Source organism: Lasiodiplodia theobromae (assembly GCF_012971845.1).
Source record: "Lasiodiplodia theobromae strain AM2As chromosome Unknown scaffold_25, whole genome shotgun sequence".
Taxonomy (NCBI): domain Eukaryota; kingdom Fungi; phylum Ascomycota; class Dothideomycetes; order Botryosphaeriales; family Botryosphaeriaceae; genus Lasiodiplodia; species Lasiodiplodia theobromae.
This window is the reverse complement of record NW_023336458.1, coordinates 381,351-400,609: the sequence shown is the minus strand read 5'-3', so window position 1 is coordinate 400,609 and position 19,259 is coordinate 381,351. Positions and strand designations below refer to the sequence as shown.

Sequence of the window (19,259 nt, the reverse complement as noted above, 5' to 3'; positions counted from 1 at the left end):
ACGGCCATTGCCTAATATGTTAGTGTTTTATCTGAATCAGCAGAGCCTATAGACATACTTGCTTTGTTACGAGTCCTCCAAGGCTATGCCCAAGCAAGATTGTGGGTTTCGGCTATTTCAAGAGTGTGCAGTCAGAATCTACATACATGGATAAATTATTCTATTTCACTTACCGTTTCAATCATGTGAAGAGTATCTCGAAGGCTCACACCAAGGTCCTGCAACGTCTGAAACGATCTACTTCCAACAAGCTGGGTATCGTACCCGTAGATCAGGATTCGTGTTCCGGGAAGCTTCGCTGGAAGTGAGTCTCGGAGCCACATGAATGAGTCACCTTTGACTTTGAAGGACCCAAATGCGTGGCTATTGAGACCCGAAAGAGCAACCAGGCTATGAATAGTCAGCGCTATCCGGGCGGGAAAAGAAAGGGACTTACTCCGTCCCACATTTATCATCTGGGCATGAATGCAGAGGCGTAAGGCCGCGAAAGTGTTTGTCTAGCACAAGATAGACATTTTCAAATCTTCCAACCTTCAACTGGTGAAAGTGCCACTCGTCGCCAGAACCATGTCTACTAAGCTTCTTCGAAAACTTAATCGGTACTCTCGAGAAGGATAACGTCGCAGCCAGCTCAGTGCTATCAATTGGGTTTGTTGCCATCGAACCGAGATGAATACTTGTAGCTTCCGGGACGCCAAGGCATTCTCTTATGAGCAGTGGCAGCTCATTGATGGAGCAGTCAGGCGGGATTCCTCGAAGCCTGAACACCGTGTCAGGACCGAGTTCTGGCTTTGCTTCTCCTACCGAATTCATTAGCAAAGGAAGTATATCTGGCGTCGGTTTGCATTTACCTCTCTTCCGATACGACTGTAACTTTGGTAGCACCTTATTGACGAAAACGGAATCGTAAGGCTTGAATTTGATCATTTCGGTATGAGTTTTGTCAACGGGAAATCCCCCGAAAGAGACGTTCTCTTGAGGCTTGCAATCCAATGATGAACGGAATTCGACAACCATGGCTGGCGGCCCAGTCATTCTCCAACAACCATTGATCTACGGATCACATCACATAAATGTCAAAATCTTGATAATTCAGTCAAGTTCCACAAAGAAATTTTACCTTCTCCGGCGTTGGACTCGGTTGGGTTGCATAGAAGCAGATTATTTCGCAGCCATCCACAGCGAAGACGTGCTTGAACTTTGTTGCATGCGAAAAATTCGACGCGGGACTCAATAGAGAGACCCAAGACTCCTCGTTCGAGGTTCCTTCGACAATTTGTGCCAAAAACGGGAGATTCATACCGTAGTGCGGTGTGTTAAAGAAGAATATACCAGCAATCGAGTTGACAATGGCCGAGAGTTCGCTTTCTTCCCGCCTCAGCATTTGCATGATGGCCTGCATGCTGGTCAGGATTAAACGGAAAATTGTTTGCGGGACAAAAACCTCTTCTATGACCACTCCTCCAATGCTATGGCCAATGAGTACCAATGGCTTTCCAGGTGCGAGAAACTACATGGAGGTTAGCATTGCTCAAACGACTGTTCTATTGACAAGCCCATAATCACCATTCCCGATCGAATGCATTGAAGCGCTGCAACAAGACAAAATGCCAATTGACGATGGTCCTGAGTGGTCAATTTGGTATCATAACCATAAGTGAAAATTCTGGCAGTGGGTATGTGTTTCGGCAACTCGTCTCTTAACCACAGGAAGCTTTCCCTTTTTTGCTGAAACGACCTTATCGCATGCCCTTTCAGGCCCGGAAGTGCAATAATGCTATGATCATAGTAAGAATTTACAGCTATATGGCTTAATACAGGCTATAACTTACTCCATCTCCCAGCCCATATCGTACTCAGCAGGCGAATGAAGGCTCGTCAAGCCATCGAATTCAGCGTCTATGACCATTAGGGGGCCAACGCTCATTTCATCAGGATTGCAGACTGCGCAGGAGCACTGAATTATCTTCCCGTTCATTTGATTGGAATCCACTTGGATACCGGCGAACGCCCAGGTGGCTGTGTTTTCGCTCGTGTTCCCAGGAGAATGAGCAAGAGAGAAAATATGTACTTCGATGCTTTTCTCGGGTATAAGCAGTCTTATGCTAGGGTCATTTGTGATATGAGCTCGAATTTCAGCCTTGCTAAGAGACACGGGAATTCCTTGAAGGCGGAACAGCGGGGATGACATAGCTGGCGAATATCCCAAGCCTCGGTGTTCAGGCAAAAGGGTTTAAGAACCATCAAAAGAGTTCCAAAGATTTATTGGAGCAACCGCATAGAGGACAGTTATTTTTCTTTTCTCTCTCTTATATGTATGCCATAGTGCGAAATCCTACTTGGCAGAAATCCTAAATTTAGCAACTAATGCAGATGCCCACTTTTGACAGCTCGGCTCAGGCTGATTACAGGATGATCAACCTTGAACACGTCACGACATATCTCCAGCTTAGTTTCTTTGACAAATTCCCGATTCAACAAGATTCGTCGAAAGCATCGCCCTTCGCAAACACAGCTCCCGCATTTCCCTCATACCCCAGCTGCACCAGCGACTCGGTCTCAGCCTCATACGTCGGCCAAGCATACTGATCCTTCAGCCCATTCTCAGGGTCTTTCGCGAAAGCCACCCAGGCACCCTGCATGTACTCAGACGTTTGCTTCTCCAGCGCCGTGTTCGAGCCCAGCAGATCACTCGTCCCAAAAACCATCGGAATGTCGCCTGTGGCTCCGTCAGTCTCCCCCACCTCCGACACAATCCACCACACAATCCACTTACTAGAATGATACGCCCCCAGCCACTCCAGCGGATTCAAATTCGGCCACTCGCCAAAATACCTTGCGCGCCAAACCGGCACCCCAGCCTTGACCCTCGCCCTGCACACAACACACATCGTCAGTCACCAAAGTCCTTTATCTCTCTTTCTTCAAAACAGAAACACAAAGGAAATACTCACGCAGCCCCCCTCGCCCCCGGACACGTCGCCAAATTCCGCGTAATCGCATCCACCGCGCTCTGGTTGGGCGCCGCGTCGCCCTCCGGCAACGACACGAGCGTCGCGCCCTCGTTGTCGACCTGCGCGATGAGCGTCGGCACGTGCGCGAACAAGCCCTGTTCCTGCCTCTCTTCGTAATCGGCAAAGTTCGTCAAGCCGTCGGCGGCCGGCGTGAAGGACAGGGCGCGGCCGCCGTTGGCGGTGGCGTTGTACGTGTTGAGCACGGCGATGATGTCTGCGGCGTCGGCTTGCTGCATGCACGCGAGGACTTCGTCATCGGATGCCGTGGTGGTGGAGCAGCCGATCTGCTCGGCGACGTAGGTGAAGTTTGTGCCGGCGGCGTCGATTTTGGTGAGGCCCGAGTCGGCGAGGCCGGATTGCGCGATGAGGCCGCTGACGAGCGGGTCGGTGGGGTAGGCGTAGGCGTATTTGTCGACGGACATGCCGCTGGGTACATACGGGTCAGTGGATCTAGGGACGGTTGGGGCGTGGGAAAAAGAAAAACTTACCCGGCAGATTGGCCGAACAGAATCATGCGGTCAGGGTCGCCGCCGAACGCGCGGATGTTCTGCGACACCCACTCGACGGCCTTGCGCTGGTCTTCGAGGCCGGGGTTGAGGTGCTCGCCGTTCAGGGCTGCGGCGTTGGGGAAGCCGAAGATGGTGATGCGGTAGCTGCCCGGGATGTGGTGAGCAACATACGTGCGCGTGGTCGAGGATCGGGGAGGAGCAAGGGAGAAAAAAAAAAGAACTCACTTCAAAGCCACCACGATGACATCCTGGTGGTCCCTGACGATGTTCGTTCCGTACTTGTACGGCGACGCGGAGCCTCCTCCAGTGAAGCCGCCTCCGTGGATCCAGATCATGACCGGCAGCAGCTCACTTGATGCATTGAGCGCCCGCGGCGCCCAAATGTTAAGCGACAGGCAATCCTCGCTCTGCGTCTGTCCGGGGGTCAGGAGGAAGCCGGGGAGGTACTCCGTGTAGACGGTCTCCGTGCCGGTGTCGAGCTGGATGCATGACGAGCCGAACTTGGTGGCATCGATGACGTCTGTCTCGGGCAGCTTGGTGACTGGGGGACGGAAGCGCGCAGTACCGACGGGCGGCTCGGCGTAGGGGATGCCGCCGAAAAAGCGGACGGTAGTGGTGTTGTCTGCGAGCTTGCCTTGGACTTTGAAGAGGTTTGTATCCACCAACAGATCCGAATTGGCTACCCGAGTGTGCGCTGAAGGGAGCGCTGCGGCCAGGGACTGAGCCAGGAACAGGCCAGCGAGGGAACGCATTTTGGGAAACATGAGGATTGACAGGGGCAACAAGGACGCGGGATGTCTGGCTCCAAGCACCCACTTTTAAATGGAGCCGGGTAATGGTAGAGGCTGATTGCATCGAGTAGATGTCGGAAGATACGAGGAAGAACGCTTTGCCCGCATCGAACCCGCATGCATAGTTCCTCGGTACCTGACTTAATGTCGGGGAATTCGGCACTTCGGTCTGGGGTAATTAAACAAGATCCGAAATGTGGGGGGCAGCTTGCGGGGAAACAATTGCATTGAGGTAGGAGTGGCGATCATCTGGTAAATGCTTACCCGGAATCCGATTCCTCGATACAGGATTGACGTTTGTTTTGGGTGCCGACTTGGCATTGCTTGACCATGTGGGACATCGCGCTAAATAACGTTTAACGAAGGATTCGTCCGGTTATCTCAGGCAGAAAAAATTCGCAAACATGATGCAAAGAATACAACATGAAGAATGCACCATATGTTTGGATAGTACAAGTATTCAATGGCCTATTGAACTTCAGCTTGTCTTTCTTTCATCTACACGTCGCTTACCTCTCTGAAAACCCCTGCGTATAGACCAAACGAAAGGAATAGAAAAATGAGAAAGAGTAGAGAGTATTTCGCACGCCTCGACCTTCCCAAACCAGCCAAAGTCACCCCCTACTTCTTCACACAAACCAAAAACAGCCTCGGAAACCTCAATAACACACTCCCATCCTTCAACGGCGGATACGCCTCCCTCACCTTCTCCAAATACACCCGCTCAAACCTCTTCCGCTCCTCCCCCTCCTCCAAACCCTCCAAATACGGCCTAAGCCCACTCTCCCTAAACCAATCCAACACCCCCTCCGCCCCCTTCTCCAACCGATGATTATACACCGTATGCCACACATCCACCCGCTCACAAAGCGGCAGCAACTCCTCCACCAACACCCTCGGCTCCGGGAACGGCGACCTCCCGACCTCCGCCACCCCCAGCTCCTTCGCCGTCTCCGCCATCAGCATGTGGCTCGGCTCGCGCACGTTGTCCGGGACCTGCATGGCAAAAACCCCACCACTACTCTTCAGATGGCCGCCGACCCAGCGCTTGATCGCCGGCAGCAATTCGGCGTCGGGCAGCCAGTGCAGCGCCGCGTTAGTAAAAAACAAATCGACGGGCCCGTCGTCGGCAGCGGGCTCGTACGTGCGCAGGTCGCCCTCGACGAAGGTGGCGCTGGGCAGCACTTTGCGCGCTTTCTCGAGCATGTTCGGGCTGGAGTCGACGCCGGTGATGCGCGCGCCGCCGGCGCCGGTGCCGTAGCGCTCGGCGAGGAGCGCGGTAGAGTTGGCCGGGCCGCAGCCGAGGTCGATGATGCGCGAGGAAGAAGAAGAAGAAGAAGAAGAAGAAGAAGAAGAAGAAGAAGAGGGGAGAGGCGGGATGGCGGCGAGCAGGTCGCGGGCGGGCCGCGTGCGCTCGTCGGCGAAGCGCAGGTAGTTGGCGGCGTTCCAGTCCAGTGTGGGGGCCGAGGATGATGACGACATCGTGGCTCGTGGGGCGGTTGACAGTAGGAGGGTTTTGGAGATGGTGTGGATGATGCGAGGGCGGGCGGAAGTGGTCGGGCGGAGGAGGAGGGGTATCATTGGACGAGGGGCAATGGTGGAAAGATGCTTCCTTACTTTATGGCTCTTGGGATGTGGATTGGCGGGGTGCAAAAGAAAGCTTGTGTTCAGGTACGAATGTGGGGATGACGCGGGGTTTTAAGCTAGGATGTTTCGACGCGAGTAAGGTACCCTTGCAGGCGCATCCTTCCGACGTAAAAGCTTGCGAGGTCTGCAGGTCTGGTCTGCAGGTTTGCAGACTCCACCGTAAGAGTCATCTCGGGAAGATATGACGTCTCTCCGAACGCTTATGATTGTGAGCAATCAGGAAGGTGATTTCAGTAGCTGTAATACTTCTTTTTTTTTAAAAAAAAAAAAAGAAAAGAAAAGAGCTCGGAAAAATTGATTGGTTGCTACCACTCTATCCTTGTTCATGACACCGCTTTTAGAAAGTGGGATAGATGGCGCGGAAATAAAATAAATGCTACAAAAGGGGGTGAACATCTGAACTCATTGTCGGATACATCCGAGTCAGTCGGATCCTACCGGCCGCCAACATTCGGCTTACCAAGCTCCCTTGCCGTCACTTCTTGATAGACGGAGATTCTTTTCCGTGAACTATGATTTCCTTGATATTTCGGATATCTAAATTAGACGCCGTCATGATGAGAAGCGAGCACCTCATGTCCATACGTGGAGTTTCTATTGTTTTCCCTTTCGAGTGCTACACATAACACCTGCAGCCTCCAGGGGGGTTTCCGTAGCTAAGGAAATGGGCTGTAGATGATCCAGCCTCAAACTCAGCCTAAGACCTGGATGTTTAGCCTGAGGTACACTACGGATGGCATTGAAGACTGTCACAAGTGTTTTCACTCTATAGACTCCTTCGAGATGTGCCCACTGTACAGACTTCGTACGCTACAGCACAACGAAGCTCATCCTGATTCCGGTCAGCGGGAGCAGCTTTTCACATGGCCGTTGCAAGAGATCATGCAAGCGCGCATTCTCAGAGCCTGTCAATTTGAATACTGCTACTAGGGTGCGGGTCAATGATAGGACGCTGAGGGATGTAACGGGAGTTTACAGCCGAAGGCTGGTGTGAGGAATAGAGAACAATTTTCTTTACACACACACACACACACACACACACAAAAAAAAAAAAAAAATACAATATGTAGATAGTTGAAGCTATCGTCCGGACACGAATGTATTATTTTTAATTCGATATTTGCGTCCGGGCGATGGCTTCAACTACCCCCGACATGAACAAAACCTGGACTTTTGACACCCACAAACAGAAAAAAAAAAAAAAAAACGAGTGATCGACATCCGCGCCGGCCTGTCCCTGCAGCGGAACATAATGGCCGGTGGATCACTTCAGAAGCTTCATGCACCCCATAGCATACCGCAATTCCCATCACACGATGGTGGATGCTGAGAGGATTTCGCATGACCGAGCTGCGTATCATCAAGCAGGTAGACATCACACCTCAAACCACCCACCTACCCAATCCATCACAACGGGCGATCACAGCATCTTGCAGATATGATATTTTCATTCCGCTCCACTACCAGAAGACGAGTATCGCAACCAAATAAACAACAAAAAAAAAAGGACAAACAATCTTAATGGATCTCTTATCTCAACCGTCATAATGAATCCTCACTCCATGATGGATATGAATGTGAATTCAATCAGTTGCAGAAAAGAGGACGACAAGGAGTCCCACATCTCATCATCAATGTCCCACGACCCACCACCACACAAGCCAACAACCACAGCCGGAGCTTTTTTCCAGATCCCTTTTTTCAGCAGAATGAAGAATCAAACTCAATGTAAAAAGACACACTTTCTTTTTCTCCTACCCATTCTTCACACCAATCTCTCTTTTTACTCCTCCTCAGTTCTTATCCTTAACAAGCTCCAAAATAATGTCCCTCGCCTGCTCGACGCCCTCGCGCGAGCCGACAATCTCAATCGCCTCGTTGCCATCGCCGCCGCGTGGAACCTGGACCCTGGTGCCCGTCTTCTTGCGGATGCTGTTGATCTGGCTACCACCAGGACCGACGACGTACCTGTAGAGCTTGGGGTCGGGGAGGATGAGGTAACCGGTGCACGACGGCTTGCTCTTCTCTTCCATGGCCTTCTCCAGCAGGGCCTTCGCCTTGGCGACGTTCTCGGGGTTGCTCGAGCGGAGGATCCACGGGATGTTGCCGTCCTCACTGTCGTCCGAGGCAGGCAGGTTGTCGACGATGTCCCAGGCGTGCGCGTCCTTGGTCGACGACGGGTCGTCGGTGATAAGGGGCGCGTTGCTGCCGGCGTTGGCGCGGATGTTGCTGGCGCCGGCGGTCGTGGGCTTGGGCGGGGGCTGCTGGCCGGCGTGGTCGACAGTGACGCGGAGGTCGTTACGGAGGCGGCGGAAGAACTGGCCGTTGTCGGAAACAGCGTGGTGGAGACGCCTGGGGACCTGGACGGTCTCGCCCTCCTGCTCCTTGATCATGCTGGCGATGTGCTCCTTGGCCTTCTCGACATCCTGAGGCTGACCGACGATCTTGACCTGGCTGCGAGCAGCACCAGTGGCAGTCTGCTTGGGAACATCGACGGTAACCTTGAACTGGGACTCCAAGTTGCGACGAGTCTCACCGCCACGGCCGATGAGCATACGGTGCTTCTCAGGAGCAACCTCGATGAACTCGGTGACCTGGCTGTCGCGCGTGCTGACGAGGCCTTCGATAGCAGCGACGATCTTGTCAACGACAGCAGCGTTGCCCTCGACGCGGATCGTGTTCTCCTCAGACTCGGCACGGGGGAAGCGAACCATGCGGGCAAGCTCACGGCGGTCATCGGGGCCACCAGCGTTGATGACGATGTCGCGGATGTTGGCACCTAGACCTTTGATTAATATCGGAGGATACCCTCAACATAATAGTCTGAAACTTACCGCCAGCACCAATCAGAGCCTTGTGGTGCTTCTTGTCAACCTCGATCGTGCGCACCACAGTTTCGTCGAATGTCTTGGCCTTCTGCTCAAGGAGCTTCTTAGCATCCTCGACCTGCTTCTTGGTACCCTTGATCTTGATGTCAGCGCGTCCCGAGGCATCGGCGACTTCACGAGCGTTAGGAACGTCGATCTGAGCACCAGTGCTGGCACGCAGAGCATCCATCTCGCGACCGCCAGCACCAATAAGGGAAGGAATCTGGCTTTGGGCAACGGAAACGGTAGCGGTGTGAGAGTTGTCAATCGTATACTGGTACAGCTCGAGAAGCTCGTCACGGGCGGCATCAGCACCCCTCTTGGGACCCCTGATGATGACCTCATCGGCAGCTTGACGACGGTTGTGGTGCGAAGCCTCAGTACCAGCGTCGGCATCGTCGGCGGCGGCGGCAGCAGAGCGAGGGAAGTTGATTCGGACGTTGTAGCGGTCCTGAAGACGGTTGACCTGGTTACCCTTGCCACCGATGAGATCACGGTGGTACTGGGGCTTTATCTTGAGGACGTAAGTAGCTTCGTCCTCAAGCTTCTTGCCAAGAGCGATGATGTGAGCCTTGGCAGCGTGAGCCTTGGCCTGGGGACCCTTGATCTCGACCTTGCCATCCTGGACCTGGATGTCGACGTCAAACTCGTCGCGAAGCTTCTTGATGTTCTCGCCACGCTTGCCAATCAGAATGTTGGCAAACTTCTGAGGGTAGTCGAAGGTGATGGTGTAACCACGCTCGAGCTCATCCTTCTTCTCCTGCTCAATGAACTCCAGGATCTTCTGGGCAAGCTCGTCAACGTTCTTGTTAGGTCCACGGATGTAAACATTGTCCCTGTTGGCACGGGAAGCCTGGGGCCTGGCATCACCGAAAAGCACTTGCAGGGGAATCTGGTCCTGGGGAAGACCCTGTTGCTCGCGGTCGACGTAGCGGCGAATCTTGTCGTGGAACCTATACGAGCTGCATAAGTCAGTCAATTGACGGGGTTCAAGTTCGCTAAACTTACTTCTGCGGAGCCTCAACATCACGGCCGACAATCTGCTCCTCGGAGTTGATGAGGGAAAGGAGCTGCTTCTGAGCCTCTTGCAGAGCACGCTGGAACGCCTGGACGTCCTGCGCAGAGGGCTGACCACGAGGGAACTGGTACTCGGAGGGAGAGCTGGGGCCCTCGTACACAAGGACAAGATGAGGCGACTCGGCACCCTCGGGGAAAAGCAGGTGCACGCCCTGGTCCTTCCTCAGGTTCTGAGCAGCGCGCTGGCGCAGATGCTGGTGGTAGAAGGGGTCGACGTTCACGTTGCTGAACCTGCTCGGCGGGTGGCTGCTGATCAAGTTCATGATATCCATACGGGCCTTCATGCCGTTCTTAGCGTCGCGCGAGTAAATCTCCCATGCGGTAGGGCCATCCTGCGAGGTGGGGAGCACAATGCTGGCATCGTGCATACGCTCAAGCTCAGCAATAGCCTGGCGCTGTCTCAGGTAGCGGGTAAGATCGCGAGCGTGGGCTTGCGAGTTAGCGTGTTGACGGGCGATATCGACGTTCGTGCTCTGCATGGAAGTAGCCAGGTCCATAACCTTGTTGATACCGCTCTCAAGCTTATCAGCAGGACCGACAATGGTGAGCATTTCGGTGTCATCGTGGCTCGGAGGCAGAATGACGGCACATCCGGTCTCAGCGAGGAAGTCGTGGAGAGAACCGCCGCGCTCGCCAATAATGAACTGATGCCTGCCACGCTCAATGGGCATCTGGTTGATAGAGAGCTGACGACGGAGTTCCTCGACCTGGCGCTCGATCTCAGCACGAGCTTCGTTGGCAGCGGCGCGGTCACCAGAGATGGAAATCGGGTAAGCGGCCTGGGGAGCGAACGGCACGGGCTGGCCGGCAGGAGTAGGCTGCGGGGGAGCCTGCTCGGCCCAGGTCGTGTAGTGCGGAATCTGGACGCGGACATCGCGACCGCCCTCGTACGAATCGATGCGCGAGTTGTGCGGGCCGGCCAAGAAGGGGTAGTACTCGGCGGGAATATCCTTGAGGCGGAGGTTGACGGTAGACGTGCGCTCATCGACGATACGCTCGATCTCCTGCTTGGCCAGAGCCGCAGCGACGGTGTCACCCTCAATGACAACGTCAATGGTCGCGCTGTCGTCCTCCTCGAAAGAACCAGTCTCCTCCTGCTTGGGAACCTGTATGCGGGCGCCGGTGCGCTTGCTAATACCCTGGATGGTGGCACCCTGGCGGCCAATGACGTGAGCGCGTATCGAGGCGGGGATGGTGACCTTGGTGGTTTGCTAATACTTTGTCAGCACATGACCGCTTCCCGTAATTGCGGCGGCTTACCTTGGAACCAAGCTCCTTGGCAACCTCCCTCAGAGCAGAGCGGACAGCATCAACGGGACCAGTGCCCTGGAAGACAATGTTGCCCATGTTACCGGGCTTCATCTCAACCTTGGCCTTGGACCTCCTGTTGATGTCGCGGATGACGTCGGCCATGGGCTTCTTCTGCAGCTGGCGCGGGATCATTTGAGAGGGGGCGAGCGAGATGGACTCGACATAACGGCCGGGCAAAGTCATGGTCTGAGGGCCCGGGCCGCGAACCGAAGGCGTGGTAGGAGTCGCAATCCCAGAGGCGGGGGTGGACGCGCGCGAGGTACCATTGCTAGCAGCGGCGCCATTGACACCGTTGGCGCTGACCGAGGCAGGCTTGCGGCCCCAAGCAGAAGACACGGCAGCGGGAGTGTGAGCCTTGGGAGCGCCCAAGCCCGGGAACATCTCCTCAGAAGCAATGTTTATGGGCGGGTTGGCGGGCGACTTCTTGGGAGTCTCAACATCCTGGGCCTTCTGCTTGCCCTTCTCAGAGGGAGCGACAGAGGGCGCAGGATGAGCGAGGTCATCCTCATCGGGGACGTCCTCAACGGTCGGGCGGTGGGATTCCTCCTGGGCCAGACGGGCCTCCAGCTTCTGGGCCGGGGTCTGGCTATCTCCGTTGGTGGAAGCCTCAGCAGCCATAGTGAACCAGATCCGATGCCGGGTGTACGACGACAGTGACGACGGGACGGGGGAGGAGGGCGACGAGCAGGCTTGTCAGAGCGGTGGTGGAGGTCTGGGATGTTAGCGAGGAAAAAAAAAGAGTGGGAGCGTGGCACGTACATTTGACTGGAAAGGGTGGGCGAGGGCGGAGGACTCGAGGTGGCGGAGGAGCGGGCGGAAGTAAGGCACGGGCGGGCAGGAGATTGGCGTGATAGTGTTGCGGGCTATGCGGTTGCCATGCTCCGTCGGGGTGCGGACTGGGAGAGCGAAGGGTTGCACACGAGGCTGATGGCGCGATGGTCGGTGAGGGCGAGCGGGCGAGGTGAGCGACGAAAGTTCGAGCTCAGGTGGCTTCTTGCCCGCCATTGGCTGGACCCTCGAGATCCCCAGATTCCGCCCCCGGTCGCGCCAAACACGGCCTTCGACCGCACCAATGGGTGCGCCGCCGCTGCGGCAAGAGCCTCGTGCCTGCAATTGAAACCGCGCACACCTGGCATCTGTGCAATTTACCTCGAGAGCGCCCTCGTGCTGTGCGACGCGCTGGGGAATTTCCGCACACGGGCCACAGGAGTCGCTGCGCGCTGGGTTGCTGCAGCCGGCCGCACATGGACCGCGGCCCCGCCCGCCAACGAACGCCTCGCTGCCCTCACCTCACCTCTCGCGACCGCCGACATGCTTCCGGACCCCGCCACCGCCTCCAAACCAGATTGCACTTGTGAAATCGGCTAATAGATGTTGCCCCTGAACACTTGAATCCACCTCTTGATGCTGCTCGGAGCCGGCAGCTATGCTCGGCCGCAATCTTCCGCGGGAATTTTTTCCCAACATCTCGTTGCCGCTGAATGCCTCGAGACGAGACCGGCGGTAATGATGGCGATGTGCTGTCTAGCTCGCATCGGCAAAGCTACAGCCACAGCGAATGCAAAAGAGCGCACGTGGTCTCAGCTCTGTCCCGCTGAACTTCATGGAGCCCACTTATGGGTGACTGAAGTGCCCGTGTGGATGTGTTGGTGCAATATCAAGGTCTACATCTATACATGAATGTTTTGATTTCGGTGCCAATGCAGAGAAATTCCATTCGTCTTGAGGACATGAACGAGGACGGAGACCGATCGAGCTCTGCCAACACAATGACAGGCGTTCCCAAGAAGCAACCTCCGTCTCGAGCCGCCAATCGCAAGGACTCGCTATAACGTCCACATACGGACATCTTCAGCCTCATTTCGCGGCCTCGTAGTGGATTTAGAAATTTTGAATCTTCTATCCCACGAAAGGCGTTGCACTTTTTATGTAGGCAGCTGCAGCAAATATCCGGACATAGATGTGAGGCTAACCACTAATTCTGACCTTGGATACCCATGCGCTGGCGTCATTTTGCTTGCGAGAAAGTTTCATAGATGTCAAATGCTGGAGTACCAGGAGTAATCCATGACATTCGCCTCTCTTCTGCCAGTCATTTCCTGTTTGCAAATTACCAGTTCATCACTTTGCAGCATATCCGCGCTGCCTGCGGGTGTTCCCCTGCGCACTTCATAAAATTTCTGTCACATGCGGTGGCCTCTGGCCGTGCCTGCCTTATTGCGCAGTCATCCTTCCGCGCTTTCCCGTTTTGGTGCCCCATCGGAGGCGGCAGATATTTCTGCTACACCTTGTCGCTGTCTTCCTCGCCTCCACACCCTCCTTCGTTGCGACGCACCTCAATCTAACCGCAGCGGAACACCATGGCCGGCGGAAGAAGTACGAGGAGAGCCAAGGCGGACCAGGCGTCCGACCCGCCTGCTGGAAACACCACAATCGATGGCCACGAGCAAACCGTAAGTGAAGCAACCCGTAAGTGAGACGCCGCCTCAGCTAACGCGTCGGACGAAGAAGCAACACGCCGCGGGCTCCTCCAATCACTCGGTGGACGCCCATGCCTCTGCGAAGCTGGACTCTCTTCAGAATGACGGCATCCGTTCTCTTCTCAACGTTGTTGATAAGCTGCGCCATGTTGGTCTTACTGGTGTCCTTTCACTTCCACAACTCGTCGTTTGCGGCGATCAGTCTTCCGGGAAAAGCTCAGTCCTTGAGGCCATCACTCGAATTCCTTTTCCGCGCAACGCAATGCTCTGCACTCGTTTCGCCACCGAGATTGTCCTTCGCCGTGAGGCCAAACGATCCATTACCGCCAAAATCATTCCTGGCGATGCTCAGTCTTCTGCGCGCTCCGACGAGCTCTCGCGCTTTGAGAAGTCGATTACAGACTTTTCGAAGCTTCCGGATCTCATAAGCGAAGCCACAACGCTCATGGAACGCGCTGGCTCTGGCGATTCTTCGCACTTGAAAGCTTTCTTCGCCGACATGCTCAGCATTACAGTCTCGGGACCCGACTCGCCTCCACTCGCTCTTGTGGATCTCCCTGGACTTATCCACTCTGAGACGAAGACCCAGAGCAAGAGAGATGTGGAATTCATCAATGCCCTTGTCTGGAAGTACATCAGCAACCCACGCTCGATTATCTTAGCCGTTGTCTCCGCCAAGCATGACTATGCGAACCAAATCATCTTACAGAAGGCTCGCGGTGTCGACCCCAAAGGATTCAGAACCCTTGGAATCATCACCAAGCCCGATTGCCTTGAGGAAGGCTCTACTGATGAGCAGGTCTGGACTGCGCTTGCTCAGAACAAGGACATCCAATTTGAGCTGGGTTGGCACATGCTCAGGAATCGGACGCAGGCGGAATCTATTTCAACCTTTGAAGAGCGTGATATCATGGAGAAGGTATTCTTCGAAGGCAGGCCCATCTACAAGAACATGGACAAGAAGACTCTCGGTATCAGTGCTCTATGTGAGCGCCTCTCACACTTGCTCTTCGCTCACCTCAAGAGCGAGATCCCCAAACTGAACAAGGAACTGAACGAAGAGCTGGTCAAGACTTCGAATCGTTTGGTCACCCTGGGAGAGCAGAGGTACAGAATGTCTGACATCCGAGCATTCCTAATGAAGTCCAGCACGAAGTACAACACCATTCTCGCTAACGCTCTGAGTGGTAACTACAACGACGACTTTTTCCGTAACGACACCAACCATGTTTCCACGTCGGAGGCTGTCAGTTACACGAAGCTCCGTGCCGCTATCCAGTACCATAATTCGCAGTTTGCGAAGCTGATGCTAGTGTTTGGCTCAAAATACAAGTTCAAAGGCGTTCCCTCCGAAGTCCTGGACATTATTGGCAACGAGGATAACATGGACATCGACGGCGAACTTGAGTACTTGCCATATGCGAAGAGGCTCCAGAAGTCCAAGACACACAGCGAAGCCGTCGTCTGGGTTCGTGGTAAGATGCAGTCATCTCGCGGCGAGGAGCTCCCTGGTAGTATCAGCGCGACTGTTCTGAAGGAGCTCTACTGGGAGCAGACGGCCAACTGGGAGATCATTACGGTGAAGTACATTGAGGTCATTGCGAAGCATGTTCAGGACTTTCTAAAGAGCCTAACTCAGCATGTTATGCCCGCCGATGTTGTAGAGCGGATTTTGGAACGAAAGATCTCACCGAACGCAGCTTCGCACAAGCGCAATGCCATCGACGAACTGAAACGCATGGCTACCGACAACCGTCGCGCACCAATGACGTACAATCATTACTTTACTGACACTATCCAAAAGCTACGTCACCAGAAGATGATGGGTAGGGCCAAGGGCATCGTCAACTCCATGAACTTCGGCACGTACGGTCAAAGCAAGGTCGACACTGACGTTTTCCTCAAAACCCTCGAGCAGGAACTCGTTGAGCCGGACATGGAGAAGTTCACGGCGGAGGAGGCTCTCAACTGCCTCATGGCGCTGTACAAGGACAAGCTCAAGAACTTCATTGCCGAAGTCACCGAGCAGGTCATCGAGCGTCACCTCGTGGCGCCCCTACTCGACTCGCCCATCTCTCAAGTCGCCCTCGTAAAGCTCTCGGAGGACGAGGCTCGTCAGCTTGCTGCTGAGCCCAAGCATGTCAGCAACGAACGTACCCGGCTGTCGACGATCAAGCGCAGCCTGGAGACGGGCAAAGACGCCTTTGAGCGTGCGCTGGTCCAGTTTGACTAGCCAGATACAGATATCCCAGTCCCACGTTTGGGTCAGGTCATTCACAAATGGGACCGTTTCAGGTCACCAGATGGATTGAGAGGTTTCAGACACCTACAAGAGATCGGGAGATTCTAGAATCTTAGATAGATTTTCTCCATCTGGATAGATGTGTCCAATTCCAGTCCTCACATCTACAAGCCTACATTTGCCTCAGTGAAACAAGAGTGTAGCATCTTTCTCAAGAAGATAAAAAAAACAATCTCCCTGCAATCCGCCGTGACCACCATGCCGTGCCATACAACCACAAACCCCCTGCCTCCCCCCTCCGCCCGCCAACCGAGGGCGGTGAGTGCGTGAACCAACCCCATCCCACGCCCAGCACCTCCCCTAGTCCCAAAACACGCCACCACCAGCACCACCATCCCCCTTTCCGGCATTCCCCAGATCTAGATCCACCCCCTTCCCCCTACCTCCCCACAATCACGTAAAACGGCAACCTTAGCGCCTCCCGTCCTTCTAGACCCGGGTTCTATTCTGCACCGCCACGATCCATAATATTGACTCGGCTAAATATAGCCCCATGTCCTTCCCACGACCCCCGTTTCGAAACCCTGTCGATCCCACAAGGGTCCTTCCGCTGCCAGGCAATGACCCGCATGAAATGATGAACGCGAGACGAAAGGGCAAAGAGAACCGATATTGGGTGGTGGCTGCACGGACAACAGGGTCCCCGTGGAGGTCATAGCTCCCAGCTCTCGAATCTCGTTCTGCTGGATGTTGTTGATGCTCCTGCTTTTGCATTGCTTGCTACCGAGCTCGGTAGGCTATTGGCCCTATTTACGGTGGAGAGAAATGGGGTCCCGCTGAGGAATTCAATTGTGGCTTTATGCCGTTTGCAGCCGGGCTCTGCGATCCCCATAGTGACTGGATTGGGCGCCTGCAACGCTGCTGTATTGCAATCCACAGCGCCAACGTCCAAAACGGCGCGAACGGCCCATAGTTTCGAATTGAGATGAGCGCAACAAAACACCAAGTCTGGTCAACAAACACACAAATGTCCAAAACGCGTTTCTTCTTTCCCATTTCGCGGAGAGGAGGGGTATCTCGCCGTTCTACGTACATACAACATACCAAAACAGAGCGCATTAGCCATGCTGCTACTTACAAAGGGAAGTTTGATTGTACGTTGCGGCACACGCGCGATGATAAACGCGAAAAGGAAAAACGCACAACATAACCGGTGACGGACTATGCAATGCAATGGTAAAAGGAAACAAGAAACACAGAGAGACGGCGATGGCCACACGCAGACGATGGCGCTGGAAAAGGAAATGTAAATGCAAAAACAAAAAGACAAAACCAAACAAATACAAAATAACACAACAGCGAATAAAAAAACCACCGCGATCTAGTTCCTGCCAGAACGCCGCGCCAAATGAGAGACGAGAAAAGAAACGAGGTAAAAGTGAGAATCAGTCGCTGGAAGACCGAGACATAATGCAAACGGAAGCACAATGTGCCGCCTGATCCCATGCGCCGTTCTGATGCAAAAATGTACAAATGCAGTGGAAGACGGAAAGATTCTAATGAGTGACTGACCCGATTGGCTAACCTGGATTTTGCTGACTGGCATGTACGAGAAGCATATGTACGATATATGTATAATCGCCTGGCTTCTTTATATATGATGTTGTGGCCCTGGCATTGGCTTTATTGGTATCTTTTTCTGGTCGGAGGTAATCAATCTCCGATTAACCTCTCAGAACGTCCTCAAGGTTATCCCAGAATCCCAGATCGTAAATATTCTCGATATCGGCAAGACGCCACACGCGCTGCCAGCTATCCGGGTCGACCATGCCGACGAACTGCGGCGGGCATTCGCGGGGCGGCTCGCCGTCGGCGGTGCGGACGAGGACCTGGCACGGGCTGTTGGGCCAGCGCGTCGTGTTGGTGTGGGAGTGGAAGCAGCTGTCATCGGAGCTGTATCCGCTGTCCGAGGCGGGGGCGTTGCCGGTGGTGGGGGAGCCGTTGGCGGCGGCGCTCTTTTCCTGGTTGTGCTCGCGCGCGATGCGCCGGCCGACTTCGCCGGAGGTAAAGCCGAACTCGGCAAAGCTGTTGGAGGTGGCGCGGGCGCGCGAGTGGGCGTAGCGACCGCCGCGGGTGCTGGGTCGGCCGCGCTGGCCGCTGCCGGGCGAGGAGTCGCTGTTGCGCTCGCCGCCCCACAGCTTGCCAGCGTAGATGTGGCCGTCGCGCATCTGGTCGCGCAGATCCGCCCACTTGCTCGCCTCGTTGGTCGTCATGCCGGCCCAGATCAGGTAGACGTGGTACGCCAGTAAGCCGAGGGGAAGGGGCCAGGTAAGCCCAGCCAGGAGTCCGACGCCCATGACGCTCAAGCCGCCCACTTTGATGCTCTCAACCAGCACCGTGTTCAAGTCCTCGCGGAAGCCCTTGAGGCGCAGCGGCCACGGCGCCCAGCCGCTGAGGAGGCCTGCCGGGAAAGCGTGGTCGTAGTGCGTGAAGCGGTCGTAGACGCGGGGGTAGAGGTAGACGATCAGGGCCAGGTAGGCGCCGTACAGGAGGAGCAAAGTAGTGCTCACTAGTAGCGCGAGGAACCAGCGGTAGTTTTCGCGACCGACGCAATTGTTCACCCAGATGCAGTGGTGATCCATACGAGCCACGCACGTCTTGCAAATCGGGCAGTGCTTGCTACGTGCCGGCTTCGGCAAGCGGCATGTGCGACACGTCATGTTGGGTTGGTATAGGATGTGGTCGTACGGATACGCTTGCATCTGGGCGCTGTGGTTCGCGGCATTGATGATGGTGTTCGGTTTAGTCGTCGCGGCGAGGTAGGTGAAGACATAGGGCCACGGGAGGACGAGCGGGATGAGCAGGCGGTGGTATGCGGGGAGCGAGGTGTAGGTTTGGAAGAGGAACAGGCCAGAGGCGCCGGTGAGAAGGCCGAGGAAGAAAATCTGAAGTTGACTGGGTGTCAGCTGGCGCCCGGAGGCTTGCACTCTCTGGGCAGGCGACTGCACGGCAGTGGACACGTACGATGACCAGGGGATGCTTCTCGTAGAGTAGATAATGCCAGGTGCGGGTAGTGTACTTGTAGATCCGGCCGCCGGTTACGAGGCCGTCCAGACGGCGCAACAGCGCGGGGAAATGCACCCAGATCAAGCGGTGCAGGAAGCCTATGGGGGTTTTGCTGCAGACGGAAAATTAGAGAGGCAGACGAGGTGTTGACGTTGCACGCACCGGAAGACGGGAAGACGGCCAAAGAAGACGGTGAAGACTAGGAAAGAGAGAGCCGCAACGGCGATGACGATATGCTGCAGCGGACCCTCCATG

General features: G+C 55.0%; 5 protein-coding genes across 5 annotated transcripts; 1 reads left to right on the top strand and 4 right to left on the bottom strand.

Annotated features, from left to right (window-relative positions):
* Window positions 1-2,474: 2,474 nt before the first annotated feature.
* Window positions 2,475-4,275, bottom strand: LTHEOB_8116 (Carboxylesterase family protein; the record flags this gene model as incomplete). Its single annotated transcript, XM_035517558.1, has 5 exons — window positions 2,475-2,719; window positions 2,777-2,874; window positions 2,955-3,440; window positions 3,503-3,667; window positions 3,749-4,275. 5 exons carry the CDS (start codon window positions 4,273-4,275, stop codon window positions 2,475-2,477), a joined length of 1,521 nt encoding a protein of 506 aa, XP_035370663.1.
* A 660-nt stretch (window positions 4,276-4,935) lies between these two features.
* Window positions 4,936-5,895, bottom strand: LTHEOB_8115 (Trans-aconitate 2-methyltransferase; the record flags this gene model as incomplete). Its single annotated transcript, XM_035517557.1, has 1 exon — window positions 4,936-5,895. The coding sequence occupies one exon, from the start codon at window positions 5,893-5,895 to the stop codon at window positions 4,936-4,938; it is 960 nt and encodes a 319-aa protein (XP_035370662.1).
* Window positions 5,896-7,754: 1,859 nt separating this feature from the next.
* LTHEOB_8114 (RNA binding effector protein) lies at window positions 7,755-11,834 on the bottom strand (the record flags this gene model as incomplete). The annotated part of the gene is made up of 4 exons (XM_035517556.1): window positions 7,755-8,740; window positions 8,796-9,790; window positions 9,837-11,116; window positions 11,166-11,834. The coding sequence occupies 4 exons, from the start codon at window positions 11,832-11,834 to the stop codon at window positions 7,755-7,757; spliced, it is 3,930 nt and encodes a 1,309-aa protein (XP_035370661.1).
* Window positions 11,835-13,576: 1,742 nt separating this feature from the next.
* On the top strand, window positions 13,577-15,929 carry LTHEOB_8113 (Dynamin family protein; the record flags this gene model as incomplete). The annotated part of the gene is made up of 2 exons (XM_035517555.1): window positions 13,577-13,669; window positions 13,725-15,929. The coding sequence occupies 2 exons, from the start codon at window positions 13,577-13,579 to the stop codon at window positions 15,927-15,929; spliced, it is 2,298 nt and encodes a 765-aa protein (XP_035370660.1).
* Window positions 15,930-17,662: 1,733 nt separating this feature from the next.
* On the bottom strand, window positions 17,663-19,258 carry LTHEOB_8112 (Zinc finger DHHC-type palmitoyltransferase protein; the record flags this gene model as incomplete). Its single annotated transcript, XM_035517554.1, has 3 exons — window positions 17,663-18,883; window positions 18,963-19,116; window positions 19,167-19,258. 3 exons carry the CDS (start codon window positions 19,256-19,258, stop codon window positions 17,663-17,665), a joined length of 1,467 nt encoding a protein of 488 aa, XP_035370659.1.
* Between the last annotated feature and the right edge of the window lies 1 nt (window position 19,259).